This window comes from Strigops habroptila, chromosome 12 (assembly GCF_004027225.2).
Source record: "Strigops habroptila isolate Jane chromosome 12, bStrHab1.2.pri, whole genome shotgun sequence".
In the NCBI taxonomy this organism is placed as follows: Eukaryota; Metazoa; Chordata; class Aves; order Psittaciformes; family Psittacidae; genus Strigops; species Strigops habroptila.
In genome coordinates this window covers 5,967,162-5,983,903 of record NC_044288.2, presented here as the reverse complement: position 1 = coordinate 5,983,903, position 16,742 = coordinate 5,967,162, and the positions used below count along the sequence as shown (strand labels likewise).

General features: G+C 49.0%; 1 protein-coding gene across 7 annotated transcripts in view; it reads left to right on the top strand.

The window, feature by feature from the left end:
* The window catches only part of LOC115615465 (protein argonaute-1), a 55,142-nt gene that overhangs the window by 15,479 nt on the left and 22,921 nt on the right, over positions 1–16,742 (top strand). Inside the window, exons 15-20 of one of the 7 annotated variants that reach the window (XR_003994059.1) lie at positions 729–923; positions 1,013–1,147; positions 2,091–2,192; positions 2,963–3,162; positions 3,555–4,039; positions 5,408–7,841. The exons of 3 other annotated variants lie outside the window; for them this stretch is intronic. Coding sequence is in view for 2 of the 4 variants with exons in the window: in XM_030503589.2 (XP_030359449.1) it covers positions 729–923; positions 1,013–1,147; positions 2,091–2,192; positions 2,963–3,162; positions 3,555–3,663 (741 nt within the window). In the remaining 2 variants the exon portion in view is untranslated. Of the gene's footprint in view, positions 1–728; positions 924–1,012; positions 1,148–2,090; positions 2,193–2,962; positions 3,163–3,554; positions 7,842–10,245; positions 10,490–10,829; positions 10,851–16,742 lie in introns of those variants that run through there. 3 more of the 7 variants (XM_030503589.2, XM_030503588.1, XM_030503590.1) reach the window with 3 other exon arrangements.

Genomic DNA, 16,742 nt, shown 5'->3' with positions numbered 1-16,742 from the left:
TGGGGTTTTTTTGTCTTAATTTTGATGAGAGCTTTCTCGAAGCTGCAGGGGAGGAGGAGGGTAGAGCCTTCAGATGGCCTTGGTCTTGTCCTTGGTGTGCTGTTAACTACACAATAGAAGGGGGTCTGTGGCTGAAGCCAAAGGAAACATTTCTGTTGTGCACATCAGCTCCGGTGGTGCAGCCCAGACCCTAGAGCTCCATTTGGGAGTGGCTCCATTTGGGAATGGCTTTAACCTGCCAGAGGGGAGATTGAGATGAGCTCTGAGGTAGAAGTTGTTCCCTGTGAGGGTGCTGAGGTGCTGGCACAGGGTGCCCAGAGAAGCTGTGGCTGCCCCATCCCTGTCAGTGCTCAAGGCCAGGTTGGACACAGGGGCTTGGAGCAACCTGCTCTAGTGGAAGGTGTCCCTGCCCTGCCCTGTCCTGCAGGGCCAGAGCAGCAACAGCCCCCACAGCCACTCAGTGGCACCAGCCAAGTTGTCTCCCTGGAAATTCCCATAAACACTGCAAAGGGCACGGCAGAGTGAAACCGGGATGTGGCCATGGCCACAGATGTCCCGTTGGGGCGCTAGTTGCCTGACCGGTATTTGCTGTCCCATCTCGTGCGAGCTTGGGTGCTCTGCCCACTGCCAGCTGTGGGTGTTGGAAGCGTGCGGAGGTGGGAATGTCCCGTGTCCCCTCCATCCTTCCCGTTGTAACCTGTGGCCCTGGCCTGTCTCTGTCACTGCAGGTTGTGGGCAGCATGGATGCCCACCCCAGCCGGTACTGTGCCACGGTGCGCGTGCAGCGTCCTCGCCAGGAGATCATCGAGGACTTGTCCTACATGGTGAGGGAGCTCCTCATCCAGTTCTACAAATCCACCCGCTTCAAACCCACCAGGATCATCTTCTACCGCGACGGTGTTCCCGAGGGGCAGCTCCCACAGGTGAGGACCCCTCAGATCCTTGTCGGTTCCCTTAGGGATGGCTGGGTGCCGGCGTGTCCCCTCACTCTGCATGCCCACTGCCTCTCCAGATCCTTCACTATGAGCTCCTAGCGATCCGAGATGCCTGCATCAAACTGGAAAAGGATTACCAGCCTGGCATCACCTACATTGTCGTCCAGAAAAGGCATCACACCCGTCTCTTCTGTGCAGACAAGAACGAGAGGGTGAGTGCCACGGGGTGCCAGGGTCGGACGAGGCTGATTTATCCCCATCCCTTAGGAGGAGCCAGCCCTGACTTTGCCAAGGCCAAAGCTCACCTCTGGCAGCAGAGAGCTCCTGCTTGAATGAAACGTGCTGCTCGGTTGAGTCCCGCATCCATGAGGATTAGGCTGCTTCTAGAAACCCAGACAGCTGTTTGCTGTTACGATGAGTTGCTGGGTGCTGATGATCCTGGTGGCTCTCTGGAAATAGCCTCTGTCAGCTTGAAAACATCTGTTGTTTTGGTGATAGCTGTAGCCGCTGACGTGACAGGATGAATAACCCCTTGCATGCTCATAGCTCGTTCGTGTGTGCTGTGCAGTAACATCAGTTGCTGTAGCTTTTCCTAGATTTGATCTAAATTTAGTGGTTAGATCTAGCCTAACCAGACTCTGGCTCTACCTGAGCATGAAGATTTAATCTTGGGAACTGAGGACAGGTTTTGATCCGGGTGCAAAACCGGCACCCGGTTTTGCACCCGGATCATGGCAGAGACTCTGGCATACTCTGATCATGGCAGAGACTCTGGCATACTCTCTGTACGGATCCCTGGAGTTTTGCTCACTTAATCCTCATTTCTGCAGTAGGATGGGCCAGTGCCCAGCTCTCGCCTGCCTGTTTTCTTTCTGATGCCGTTTGCTCTGTCTTCAAGTGGTGCCTGGTGTTAATGCTTGCAGGAAATGCCAGCAAGCCTGTTGGGGCAGGGAGCAGAGCAGGATGAGCTGCTGCTGTCCCCCTGTAACGGGCACTCGGGGAGCAGCTCTGCATAGTGCTCTCAAATCGAGGTGCTGAGATGGGGACCCTGCACCGTGGCCCTGCTGCAGGGCGAGTGCGTTACGGACGGTGCTCTAGGCAGCTGGAAATAACCAAACTCTGCAGTGCTTGGATATCTCTCTCTATTTCCTGTAGATTGGGAAGAGTGGGAACATCCCAGCAGGAACAACAGTGGATACAAATATCACCCACCCCTTTGAGTTCGACTTCTACCTGTGCAGTCACGCAGGCATTCAGGTACTGCGCTGCAGAGCTGGCTGTTGTGGTGCTGCTGGTGTTCTTTGGCTGTTGTTGCAGAACATGCTCTCATGCCTCTGACCCAGCCCTGTCAGAGCTTCCCTGCAGCTCCAGAGACATGGGCAGCTCCATCCAAGCTGCCCTGGCGGTGGTTTTGGCAAGCCGGTGCCAGGACTGCACTGCTGCTGCATTCTGTGGCACGTACCTGATTTCTCTCCTGGAGCCAAGGATCTCTCTAATGAGATTTTCCTCCTTCAGAGTGGCCAATTCAGCAGCTTGTCAGCTGGTGTCTGAGCGTGCCGGGCTCACTGGGGCGCCTGGTTGTCAGCAGGGACCTGTTGTCTGGCTGTGGGTGGGAGAGCTGGGGCCAGGCGGTTTGCTCTGCAGCTGCCTTTCTTCAGGCAGCCAAGATTAGTCAGAGACTGTACTGCGAAAAATGCACTCATTTAATCCACAGCTGCTTCCGCAGGGGAGGCTTGCTGGCTTCCTCTCCTCCTGCAGGGCCGGTGGGGAGCTGGCCTGGGTCAGCGAGGAGCTGGTGTGGTGCAGTTGGCTGTGCAGTGACAGCAGCGCGTGGGCATGAGTGGCACTAATGCCGGTTTGCACATCAGTGCTAAGGGCTTTCCTGCCTCATGGTGCCTCTGTGCGTGTGGGGTTCTCATGTTAGGGAAGTACATGCATCTCTCCTTTTCTGACGGGTCGATTTGATCGGGGAGGGGATGATGAGGACGCAAGGCAGCAGCTCTCATGCTGCCCCCTCTCCTTCCCAGGGTACAAGCCGGCCATCCCACTACTATGTCCTCTGGGATGACAACCGGTTCACCGCGGATGAGCTGCAGATCCTCACGTACCAGCTGTGCCATACCTACGTGCGCTGCACCCGCTCCGTCTCCATCCCGGCCCCGGCGTACTACGCGCGGCTGGTGGCGTTCAGAGCACGGTACCATCTCGTGGACAAGGAGCACGATAGGTGAGGGGGCTCTCAGCCCACAGGGGTGGTCAAAAGTGCCTGAATCCAAGCAGTGCTGCAGCAGATCCTCGGTCCGGGGGAGATCTGCACATAACTGCATCCTCTTAGGTCCCAGCCTAGGGGAAACTGGGGGTAAAGGAGGGTTAAATCCCATCCCAAGCTAAGCCTGGGCCTGGAGGAGCATCCCTGGGGTGTCTGAGCATTACCAGCCACCTCGAGGTGCTGGAATCTCTGCAGTGCCAAGCACAGTTGCTGGCACTCACCGCATCCCTGCACGCTGTGGTGAGATGCCTTCCTGTGCTGCCAGACTCTGCTCTCCAAGAGGTTTTCTCAGCGTTCCTGGGGGAAAGAGAAATGTGAAATAATTACACGTTGGTTTCCTTGATTTTCAGTGGTGAGGGCAGCCATATATCTGGACAGAGCAACGGCAGAGACCCCCAGGCCTTGGCGAAGGCTGTGCAGGTTCATCAGGACACTTTACGTACCATGTACTTTGCTTGAAAGCCTTTTGTTACCTCACTCAAGAAAGCTTTCAGATTTGTAGGAGCCATACAAAAAAGGAAGCATTGGGACACCTTGTTTATTTTCCAATGAGAAATCACTGCAGGGCAGGCAGCGTCGATTCGAGGCAGGAGACCAGCACCACGGGACAGAGAAGAGCCAACACCTTTGGAGGATTGGAAGAAACCGATGATTATTTTTTTGATTTTTTTCTGGCTTTGCAAAATTTTGACCTGACCAAACACACGAAGGCATTCGAGGAAGGGAGAAAACTCCTCCCGGGAGGCGGAAGCAGGTTGTCATTTTTAAGATGCAATACTATAGACTCCTGACTGTGAACTGGCGGATTTGGTCCTCCGTTGCCCACCAGGCGCTGGTAGGTATTTTTTGTGTGGGTTGGGGGGAGGGGATTTTTAGAGCCTTAAAACAGAAGACTAGATTTATAAAACTAATATTTTAGACTATGAGATGCTTTAATGGGTCAAGGGGAAAAAAAAACAAACAACTAGTTTATAGGAGAATTCTAACACTAACAGTTCCCCGCCCCCTGAACGATTCCCCCCCCCGTATAATGTAAGGCACCCTAGCACTTAGCTCGGAACTGAGAACTGTCTTCCTTGTGTTAAAAGCTAGTTAGCTGCTGCCGTTTGAAGCAACAGTCCAGACTTTTCCATGGGTGAGTGCCTTACTATGATGCTGCAAAATTTCCATGTTTTTAATCTTGTAAGGAAAACAGTAATCTTGTCTTGATGGTGGTCCATATTTCCATCGGAAGGAGTTAATTTCTATGGTCCTCAGTTGCAGTTTATGTTAGATCACAACCTCATGGTGGTTAAACTCCATTGAAAGATGTTGCACTTTCATATAGGACACGTTTAATGGCTGCTGACCCATTTTTTGTTTTCCAATGTACTACTTGTTATTTAAAACTGTTTCTGACAAATGGGGGCATCTTCATCCCATGAGGACAGAAATCACTATCGATTACTTTTTTTTTTCCCTTTCATTTTGGTTTTCTTTTTCCCTGAATTTTTATGATGGACACCGGGATTTTTTTACTAAACATTATTTTTATACGATACCGAGTCTGTTGCCAAAATACACGAGTCATTAACATTGTCAGAGTTTACATCACCACACTTCCCGAGGCTGTGCGCTCACACCAGAGGTTTCCAACGCTCCCTGTCCCATGAGTGTTACCAACCACAGTCCGTGCAGCGCCGGGTGCTCCTCAGCACCCACCTCCCATGTGCATTCAGCGCATGTCTGCCCGGGTCGGCTGCTTCCCGAAGTACCATGTACCCCAAATCCAGCACCTCCAGACTGTCCCCCCCTCTGCTGCTAGGTTTTGCTGCTCTTCGTGTCATGGTATCACTGATCTCATGCACAGGGGTTTTGTTTTATTCTGAAAGCACACCAGAGTTGTTCCTTTAGTCAGAATGATGAAATCCTTGTTATTGTCATGGGGGAAGCTCCTCCTGATTTGTGTTTGTAACAGAAGAAAAAAGCCTTTTTCCCAACAGTAACATAGTGACTGCTTTTCAGACTCGTTTTGCCGCGCAGAATGACCGTTGTGCACAGTGGGGCAGTAGTAGCAACTCATTCCCAATGCCTGTGTGGGCACATTATCTGGGTTATGTACATGAAAGTGTGCACAGCGCTTCCTGCGAGAGAACAAATGATGCGCATGCTCCTGCCGCGCTCTTCCAGGGAAGAGCTTTAAGTGTTCTCGTTTTCCTGCCAGCCATGAACACATTTCCAAGGCAGATCCACCACAAGCACTGCCCCATGTCAGTACGCGTGGATAGAAGCACACCTTTTTGGTTTGTACTTCATGACGTTTAAACTTGCCTTCATGAAAAACCCCACGTTGGTCATGTTGGCCCCTTGATCTGTCCTAGCAGTGGGAGTTCACTCGACCCGTTTTCTTTTTTGGGCAACGTGTCTGTGAAAAGCGAAGACATCAATATGCTATGCAAACTAAGTGCTGAGCCCACTGATGCCACGTTTTGTGAAGATCCTACGTTTAGCACAGTCCAGTTTTTTTTCCTCAAGACAACAGTGTTTCGTTTGTGTTCTCCTTTGCACCTTGTGTCAACCTCCACTGCTGTATATCTGCAAGGTGACGGGGAGGAGACCAGGAACTACTCGTGGTCAGTAGGATAGCAAACTCTTAGGAAGGCTTTTAGAGAGTAGGGAACGCATCAACACTAAGCATCAACGTGAGAAGCCTACATTCCTATACACAAGTGCCTGCATAGTGACACAAATTCAGCACCTCTCCATCTCATCCTCAGAACTCTGGCTTATGTTCCTTGCAAGCAAAATGATCTCAGAGGGGCTGTACCCACTCACCTTGTGTTAGAAAGCTCCTCGTTAAGGATAAGATCGGGGTTGAGGTCAAGGTTCTCTCTGCAAATCAGTTTGTTCACCAGCATTACGATGGAAAGCCCCTGGCTGCTGTTCTGCAGCGAGGGGCAAAGGTGGTTTGGTTTCTAGTTTTTTATTTTAGTGTTTTAGTTGGGTCTAGGATTCTGAAATGTCTTTTAGTAGCTGTGGCATAGCACGTGCCATTTTTAACCATTTGAAAAGAGATAGTGCGGGCATTTACAGAAACAGCTTGTTGCTCTGTAACAATTTTTTGTAACCTTGAGACTTGAAATGTAAAATGGACCTTTAAGATTTGCACTCATTTGTAAGGTGGCTGTTCATAGAAAACTATGAATGAAGACTTGCTGATGTAGCACCTACTTTTAACAGCATTTTAACTACACGAAAGCTTCACAGCTTCTGAAACTCTCAGCTGTTGACTTGCAGATTGTGTTCTGCCCTTATTTCACCCTCTGCGTTGGGTTTTCTTGGGTTTGAATGAGTAAAAAAAGCCAAACTCAGTAGCTGCTGTGCCCTTTAAACCCTGTTTCCATTCTGAAGACATTTAGAAGGGGTTTGAGTTACCCGCATGTTTTGTATAATGGACTATGCACTGTACCTTCAACGCGGCTCCAGCATTCAGCATTTCTACCCTTTTCTTGTCCGAGATGCAAACGAGTAACTGCATGTTGAGGTGCTGTGCATTTTGCTGCCCGTAGCGGATAGGTGTTAACCCAGATACATATCAGGATTTGTAGTTAGCCACAAACCCCACATAGACATCCCAAATGGCTCCCGAGTCTCTGCCTTCTCCATGCACACGTGTTCCTTCTGCAACTGGAAGCATCTCCGGGTGCCTGCCGTTTTGTGGGAAGAGGAGTAACTTTGATTTGCCCATCAGCTGTTGAATGCTGTTTGATTCCCTTATCTCCTGTGTGAATATAATGGGGGCGAGAGGGCAGAGCAGCCCTCTCCCCAAAGCTTTCAGGAGCGGTCGGGGTGTTCTGGTATTCACAAGCGTAAGACCTGATGTCTTTAGTGTCCAAAAGCCCAAGCATTCAACGTTGCCTCGCGGAAGGTTTTCTTCTTGGAAAAATGAGTGTGACATAAAAGAATGTGATTCTTTCAGGAAGGGAAAGCCAGACAGCAGGACAGCAATAAACAAGTGAATCCATATCTTGCCTGAGTGATTTGCACTTCAATAGTTGTGAAAGAAAATTTGCAGGACTCCAGTGCTTTTGTGTTCAATTTCTAGCCCCTTTCGTACCTCCTTTATACGAGCAAGTGTCGAACTGTACATAGGGTGTTTACGAGACGCTCTGTTTGGGTTGTTATTTTTCTTGTGGGTTATTTTTTTTTTTGGCTTTAGCTTGAACTCTGTATGGTCCGTTTGTTAAATAGACGTGAACAGTTGATGTACAGTACTTACTAAACAAGCAGCAGCACAAAACTTATTTTATTAAGAAAATATGGCTTATATTTTAAAGGTTGAATATCAATTTTTCTTTTTGTATGCGTGGAATTGAGACTGGTGAAGAGTAACAAAATCCTTGGATTAGGCCAAAAGAAAATACTGTAAGATCATAACCACCTCTTTATTAAAGAAAACAGTCTGATTAAAGAGCTCCAGAACATTGTATTTATATTGATTTGATTTGATTTGATTTGATTGCCTTTGTGGATTTCTATTTTTATTTTTTTTTCGCCTTGGTCCTGATTTTTGCTTGCAACTTTGACTCTGCAGTCCCAAGTGTCTGTTACCCTGTAACTGTTGGCAGAAGACCTAAATAAAAGCAATGTGAACACGTTGGGGTGACACTCCTGAGTCAGATTGCGTGGGGAAGGTTCATGCGCAGCCCTGGCCCTCGGGAGAGGCTTGGGGACGGAGGGTGAAGTGCTGGCTGTGGCTGGATTGCATCAGGTACTGCAGAGGATCCAAACCCCGTCACTTTCCAGATTTCATTAAATGAGGGAAACACTTCAGTGAACAAATACGTGCTTAAAACTTCTTGGAATATGGGAGCCAATTCTGCTTTTTATTAGAACGTCATCTGCCTGAGAACTGACTCAAGTTGAGCCCCTTGGGTCGTTAGACAGCAGGATGGTGCATCAAAATACACTGCTTTTCCAGCTGTGTTGTGTGCTCTGGGGCTATAAAAGGCCGTTGGCTCCACGGTGCTGCAAGTGGACAGATTTTGGACCCCTTTTGGACTGGGGTTAATCTTGATCCTCTGGGTTTCTGTTGTTTTACCTTTCTCAGCTTTGGAATTCTGTGCAAACATCCTAGTCCTCTCCTATGGTAACAGCTTGTGTCATAGGGTCCAAAACTGGAGGCTGTTTCCTGTCCTCTGAATTCTTAGATCCACTTATGCTTCACCCTGCAGATGTGTATTGATGTACCTATTGATAGACGATGGATTATTTAGCAGCTGAGCTCTAAGTGGGGTTTGAATAATACTGAAGCAATTTTAAGGAAGCCCTTGCCAGAGGCACACACGTACCCATTAGCTGATTTGCGTTGTAGCCTTCAGAATGTGTTGTACCAAACAGAGCACTTGGTTCATCCTCCTGCTGGTTTTGAGGTTATAGCACCTTATTTTAAACTGGGTCCTACCATACAACAGAAATCATCTTCTGCAGTTTCTGTGAGAGGTGCCTTGTCAGCCGGGTCTGAAGGCCAGGAACACGGGTCGGGCTCCTTGGTTTCGGATGTTAGGTTGGCATTTGAGCCCCGGCCTGGGATTCTGATTACAGCAGAACCAGAAGTGCTCACCTACCTCTAAAGTATGTGCATTCTGCAGAGGTGCCTCCCTCTGCTGTATCTGCTTGATCTCGGTGATCACATTTCCCCTTCCCTCTCAGGATTCCAGTCAAGGAAATGAATATTAGTCATTTACTTTCAATTTGCATGGTTTTAGAATCCTTACTGTGCACCTTACCCGGTAACTACATTGACACAACTGGCAGTCTCCAGGATGATCCTTCTTAATAATGATTCTGAAATCTAGAGTATGAATCTCAAACTCCTCTTCTGCTGGCCCAGTTCTTTAGTAGCTCCTCAGTTTTTTCTATGGGGAAATGCCCCTTTCACCACCAGGAAAGGAGGGGGTATAATTTCTTCATAACAAGTAGCAGGTTCAAACCTGCTTGGACAAGTCTCAATGTACTGTTCTTACAGAAAAAAGTGGTGTTTTGGGGTAGAGGGTGCCAGTGCCTGACCCGGGGCTGAGCCTGGTACATCCGAGTCGCTTCCACACGCGTTACACAGTTGCTTTGCTCGTTTCACCCTCAGCTTGTTCAGCGACAGTTTGTGTACCACATCTATAGCAAAGTGGTACTAAACATTGTTAAAAGCACTGCCAAAATCTGAGAAAAGAGCAGACGGATGCTCCGACTTTATGCTGATGTAGTGAGTCACGGGCTTCATTCTTCTCGTCAGCCCTGGTTACTTGGAGGCTCACGGCTCCTCTGCAAGTTGGAAAAATAAACAGGAGCCTGATGTCAGTGCTGTGGTTGTTATGGCAATGTTGAAGGATGATGTACAGTTATCAGGGGTTTATTTGGTTCAGTGTACCCAAATTCAGTATGTTTGGCAGGCTGAAGGAAGGAATCACAGAACCCCAGCCTGGTTTGGGTTGAAGGGTCCTTAGAGATCATCTCCATCCAACCCCTGCCACAGGCAGGGACACCTTCCACTAGAGCAGGTTGCTCCAAGCCCCTGTGTCCAACCTGGCCTTGAACACTGCCAGGGATGGGGCAGCCACAGCTTCTCTGGGCACCCTGTGCCAGCGCCTCAGCACCCTCGCAGGGAAGAGCTTCTGCCTCAGAGCTCATCTCAGTCTCCCCTCTGGCAGGTTAAAGCCATTCCCCTTGGCCTGTCCCTACAGGCCCTTGTCCAAGGCCCCTCCCCAGGTCTCCTGCAGCCCCTTCGGGCACCGGCGCTGCCCTGAGCGCTCCCCTCACGCCGCGTCTCCCCGCCGGGGCCGCTCCCGCCGCTTTTCCCGCCCCAGCGCCCCCGTTGCCGGGCAACCGCAGCGGCTCGCGCTCCTCGCACCCGCCCACTTCCGGCCCCGCCTCTTCCTCATCCTCATCCTCATCTCCTCCTCCCGCGCGCTCCCGGAAGCCCCGGCCCCCCGGAGGAAGGGCGCGCGCGGCGTGCGGGGGCGGGACTTCCGGGCGCGCGCGTGCGCTCGGCGCGGGGAAAGGGGAGGGGGGGGTGGGGGGAGGCGCGCGCGCGCGGAGCGGATCAAGCGCTGCGGCCGCGGGGGCGGACACGCAACTTCCGGCCGGGGGGCGCCGCGCGCCGCCGCCGCCGCCGCCTGAGGGGAGCGGGAGCTGCGGGCGCGGAGGGGACGCGCCGGGCCGCGGCCTGCGGGGAGCGGGGCCCGGCTGAGCAGCGGAGCCCGCAGCCCCCGGCGGCTGCGCCCAGCTCCATGAATGGAAATCGGCAGCGCAGGTGAGCGCGGGCGGCCGCGGGATGGGGCGGGCGGGGGGGGGGGGGAACCAGGCGCCGGCCCTGCGCCGCGGCCCCGCCGCTTGGCCCGGCTTCACCGCGCGGCTTTTACACGCACCCGGCCCCGGCTCCCCCGTGACCGACAGGAGCTCTGCCGTGGGGCCCGGCGGAGCGGGCTCGCCGCGTGGTGACCCGGCGGGGAGGAGCCGCCGGAGCCCCCGTGTTGGTCCGGCTGCGGTCGCGGAGGACCCGCTCAGCGTGTCCCGCCCGGTCCCCAGTGCCCAAGGGAGTCGAGAAGTAATTTTTCCGCATTTCATAACTCGTGTTTCCCAGGCGGCGGCTGTAGGCCGGCTTGCATAATCCCGTAAGTGATGGTGCCTGGGAGATACCGCCCTGAAAACCGGAGCTTTTCCCCGCGGGACCGGGGGTACCCACCGGCGGTCCCCCCGCACCGGGCACGTCCGAGCCCTGCCCGTTGTGCGGCCGGGCGCTGGGCACGCGAATTTTCAGGCTCTTGGGACTGTTGCTGCAGCACGACCAGCCTGAGAGCTTATGGGGTTTACCTTCAGTCCTTCGATCCCTTTATATGGGGCACCCGCGCTCTGTAGGTATAAACTTGATGTTTAAAATGTATTTGGAGAGTCGGAGGAAGAACTTCAGTTTATTGAGAGAATTTCTCTTCAAGCCTGGCAGGACAGTGGAAGGAGAGTTCAGGTTTGGGCAGTGTTTGTGATGTAGTTGGATGGCGAAGGGAAGGGCAGGAGCTACCTGGAGTTCCGTGTCTGTCACTCCAAGAGCTGGTGACAACGTGAGACTGAAGGTGCCAATGCAGATCGTGCATTTTCACCTCCTCCTGTGTAGATACCTCCATAACTCGCACAGAGATGGAAGTTAATGATGGATTTGGCTGTAAAAATTCACCACCTAAGCTATTCTTGCTTAATGAGGTGTATGTGGAGTTGAAGCTATTTTAGGAAGATGCTGGATTTTAGCACACTGGTGGAATTCAGCCATAAGCTTTGTCTGTTAAATAAACTTTTCCTTAGAACTGGTACAACTCTGGTTGACTCAGAAGCAATAGATCTGTAAGGGGAGCCTGTAAACCTCGTAGTTTTTCTTTGGTGTGAGTTTACCTGTATTAGGCTACAATACACTAGATTTCAGCAAAGCAGGCTGTGAAGCAGTGCTCAGCCTGCTCAGTGCCATGTCCAGCACGACGGATGGTCCTTCCACGTCTGCTGTGTTACAAGGTAATGTTTACAAGGATGTTAACATTCCATGTTTTGGGGAACCTTGCAGCCACACACATCAGTGTTGGCACAAGGGGACACAAACCCTCCGTGGTGGAGCAAATAAGGGTTAAAGTTCTGTCGTGAAAGGAGAACAACATCGATGCTGCCTTTTGTGTGTGTGAAGGGAAAATATGGGGTAGAACAAGAGTGGGGGAACAAGGATAGGGTTGTGAGTGTACCTGGAGTAGAGAATGGAAGCATGTGCCGGGTGAAGCAGCGCTGTAGGTGTCTTCCTCTTTGTGTGGTAGGCTTAGCCTGTGAAATCTAGGCAGCGTGCCTAGAGTAGAAGGTTAAAGTAGAAGGATGTGAAGCCGGCTGTTTGGGGAGCGGCTGATGGTGAAATCAAGTAAACTGAGGAACAGCTGTAAAATGCTCCCTGCAAAAAGGTGAAGCACAGTAAAAGCAGCTCAAATTCAGTGCCATGCATCGCACTTTTACCAGGAGAGTGCTGAGTAAGCCTCCAAAAGGCAGGTACTTTAAAACACTGGGGCTGTGGATGCTCTGGGGTATAACTGAGTCAAATCAGAGCGCTCTGTATGTCTTCCTTTGCGTTTCATAACTTGTTCCTTCAAAGTTCTCAGCTTTTTGTGTTAAAAGTGTCAAATTGTTGTGTTTGGGTTCTTTTACTCCAGTGTGGTGTGTTTTAATGAAGCACTACAGACACATTTGATCTTCTGGTCACTTTTGTATACAAACTTCAGGCAGATAAACCTCTGAGAATTTGCCTCTCTCTTTCCACGTTAAGAGTAGTGATTTGGGAGGACCATTAAAAGTCACTTTTTTGTGGGTGGGGTAGAGGAGGGAAGGGGAATGATTCATAGGTGCCGTCAAAAGTTATTCTGCTCCAGAACGTGTGTGGTGTCAGATACAATGGGAGATTTCCTCTGGAGTTGCGGTGGAAGCTCTTTGACTCACAGGGTGAACTTTACAAGTTGTTTCATCCTTATTGCTTCACTTCCTCAGTGGTGAAGGTGTTGGGATATTTCTGGAGCTGATTTCTGGTAGAAATTGAAGGAAATGACAGGAATATGTGGGTTATCTGCCTTTCAACACATCTGGGATGTGTTTAAACATCGCTCTGATGGAACCACAGTTTCCCACTGTATCTAACTCCAGACAGTTCCTACAGCAAGGAGCTGAGAGTCAGCCTGCAGCTGGTGGTTTGCAGTTTTACTGGATAACAGGAAAATTCAACTGATAGTCCAAAGTCCTGGCTGGAATTGGGAGTGAGAAGCAGCAGCAGGCAGGGAGAGCTGCCAAGTGATCCGAGATGTCTTGATAACTGAAATAATTTTTCTCTCTCATTAGACTGTATAACCAAACTGTCATGCAAAGCATTTACCTCTTAATTAAAGAAGAGTTTATAGTTGGACACAAGTCAGTTTTGTTCTTCGTGTTCTTCAGGCACAGCATCTCATTTCTTTGTGCTGCAGTGCATTCCTCTGCAAAGGATGACATTTGCCATGAATTTGTTGCTTCTTTCAAATTTGTGCACATGCAAAACTTGTTGGGAGTTAAAGGGGATGTTAGTATTATGTTTAAATAACAAAATTGTGTTTTAGTCTCCAGGAGGCTCTCTGATAGCATGGTTCTAAACTCAGGGTTATGACTGTGTGTCTCGGATCTCGGTGTTCTGCTCTTAGATATCTTCCAGGCAGTAAACTGAAAACAAGGGGATTGCTTGCATTTAATCTTGAAACCTAAATAGCTGGAGGGTGTCCTTGCCCATGGCAGGAGGTTGGAACTGGATGGGCTTTGAGGTCCCTTCCAGCCCAAGCCATTCCAGGATTGTATGGGCAGCACATTTCACTCTCCATAGCAGCAGTTCAGAGGGAGTGAGTGTGGGGAAGGAATTGCATGGTTTTCAAAACAGTAAATATGAAACCTGGAAAAACAAAATTGAGTGCATGGAAATAGGCATATTTTCTTATAAGGTGTGTTTTTTCTTTAATGTAAATGCAAGTACATGTTAGTAAAGGATTCATTTGGTGGCAAAACATGGTGTAACTCCACAGAACAATAAGGACTGTGTCAGTTTAACTTCCTGATTTAGGTGTGTGGAAATAGGTTCAAGGGAAAAGCGTTGCATGTTCTCTTCTCCCATTAACTTTACAATGGGCATGTAAGCGGCTTTTTTGAGCTTCAGGTTATTTATGATGAGATTTTTCAATGGTTCAGAAGCATTTATTATCCTGTAAATGCTTCTTGAACACTTCCCTGTGTTTTCTGGAACTTCGTTAGGCCAGAACAAGCCAGCACACTGGTATTTACTTGTGCACTTGGCTATTACTGAGCATAGCAGCAAAGTGTTGGCTTTCGATGGGTTTTAACATGACTTATTGTCTGAAACCTTCAAAAAAAAAAAGTCTAACTTGCAAGTAGGAATGTTGAGGAAACGTGGATTGCGTTACTCATAAATAATGTAATGCCACCCAGCGAGGCTGCAGCTACAGAAACGAGGCAATTCAGGATTTCTGGCATAAGGAAAGGAGCGCGATTATTGAAACCAACATTTAAATATAATCTTCCCCATCTATTTTTTTAATCTCGAATTATTTTTTGGTAGCAAAAGGGTTTTCTTCGAGCTCCACAGGCTGGGCCTCTGAGCCCAAGCAGAGGCCAGGGGCCCTCTGAAAGGGAATCTCTTTTTTTTCCCCTCCATCCTCTCCATGGAGAGCTTGCTCCCGTGTGCAGGCTCCAGCCTGGGGACAGGAGCTGGTAGACAAGATTTGCCTTGTGTTACTGAGCCAGAGCTTAAATAGTATTTTACCTGTGAAGTCCTCTATTGTGCATTCAGGGCTGCTCAGTCACCCATTCAATTAGCGATTTAGAACTGTTTTATAAGCAAAAATAAAACTATTAAGTAATCATCTGTTTGTATTTTTTGGTTTTATAACGCTGAAGCCACAGTAGGAAAGAGGATTTTGTTTTGCTGGAAGCGTGGTGCTGATGTCTCTCTCTGTAAGGAAAGGCTCGTGTAAGGAAATCCGTGTTTTCTATTAGCATCTTGTTAGAAATCAGTATTTTGCTTCATACTGTAAAACCATCTCACATGCCAAAAGCTTCGATTTGCTGTAAGGTGGTTTGCTGAAAGTATTTGCAGGTTTCTGTGCTTCTGCTCTTTCTGCTCAGGCTTTATTCCGACGAAGGCTTCCTTTAGTTGCTAGGTAGATTCAAGCCTGTGCGTTGGATGCATGCCAGATGTGTTCTATACTGCTGGCTGCATTGCCATAGAGATTACAGTTGATTTTTGTTGTGTTTAATCTTTATTATAACATCTCTAATTCCACGGAGGAACAGGATCTGATTCAGAGCTCATTTCAGCTGTTAGAGGGACTTCCATGTTGGTCTGGAATATGATCTGTTTTGAATGGGAATTGTGGGTCTGGACACTGACAACTGCAAATCTCTGCTGGTTTCAAGCTCTGTTGAAGGAAATGGTTCTGTTGGTGGTGGAGGTGCCACGTAGTCACGCTTGAAATTAATTTCCCTGTCTGTATATTTTTAATGTTACTCCAAACTTCAGCTCTTTGAAAAAGTAGTGTTGGGATGAGCTTTTCCTTCAGAATGTATTTCATAACCAGTCCACTTCATTTTAGCAAATGTTTTTTACCATTTGGAAATGTTACTTTCCTCATTAAGCCGTCGAAAAGTGACAATTCTTTTTTTCCTCTCTCTTTGGGTTTTGTTGAAATGTTAGGTTCAGCCAGAGCAAAGCTCTTCAAAACATCTTCCCTCTCTCAGCAGCGAGCTACGTGGCTGCGGGATGTAGATCTTTGACGTATCACTGAGCTTGGTGTGGCAGGCACAGATGACCAGCACAGATCGTGTTCCTGTGTTGGGCTGGAGCAGTAACATCCCGTATATGCCCATGGGAAATACTGGTGTAAATCCCCTGCAAAATGCAACGGGGAGTCAAGATACCCACTTAGAACGTGGCAGGAAGCAGCGCGTGGTTGTGCAGTACATCACTGGGTGCTGCTGGTAAATGCAGTAGATGGAACATTCCTGGTTTAGTATTTGTGTGTTTTGGTGATACCTTTTAAGGGCTTTTGCTTCTACTTGTTGTTGAGCATTCACTTGTGAGGAGAAAAAAAGTCTTCTGACCTTGGTGGTTGATGTTCATAATGAACCTAAAGATGGATGCCCATGAGGGGAGGTTGAGATGAGCTCTGAGGCAGAAGCTCTTCCCTGTGAGGGTGCTGAGGCGCTGGCACAGACTTTTCCCAGAGAAGCTGTGGCTGCCCCATCCCTGGCAGTGTTCAAGGCCAGGTTGGACACAGGGGCTTGGAGCAACCTGCTCTAGTGGAAGGTGTCCCTGCCCGTGGCAGGGCTTGGAACTGAATGAGCTTTAAGGTCCCTCCAACCCAAACAAGTCTGGGATTCCATGGATAACTTCAACAATGCTATGAATGGTAATTTATAAATTGATATACCTTTAGTTCCCGAAGTTCCTCATTTAGTTCCCAAAGAGGTTATTTTTTGCTTGCCTTGTGTTATTATTGATTTAAATGCTTAGTTAAATATTTCCTTTGCAGGTTTTTCCGGTACGTTTTGTAATGAGTAAAATTCAGAATGTTCAAGTTATTTAGTGGTGGATCTTTTATCTTCTCAAAACGTACTCCTTTGCTGTATAAAAGCCTTCCAAGAATCTGACGCATCCATTTTAGTTCCTATCTGGGTATTTGTTGTTCTGTGTTATAAATCAGTTGACTTGTCAACGTTGGGGACTTTCCTTAACTGGTGTTAGGAATTAAGTGCTGTTCTGGCAGGCTGAACACGCTTGGGTTATGTTTTATCTTGGATTTTTAGGAACATACTCGGCATCTGTATGTAACTAATGGCAGAGTAACAATAGTTTCTTAAACCCAAAGGAGTTTCTCCTCTAAAACTCGTGGCCAACTCAACAGCGAAGGGCTTCTCTTCTGGAGGCACCAAGAGGCTGCGCGTCCCGCTATAACGCT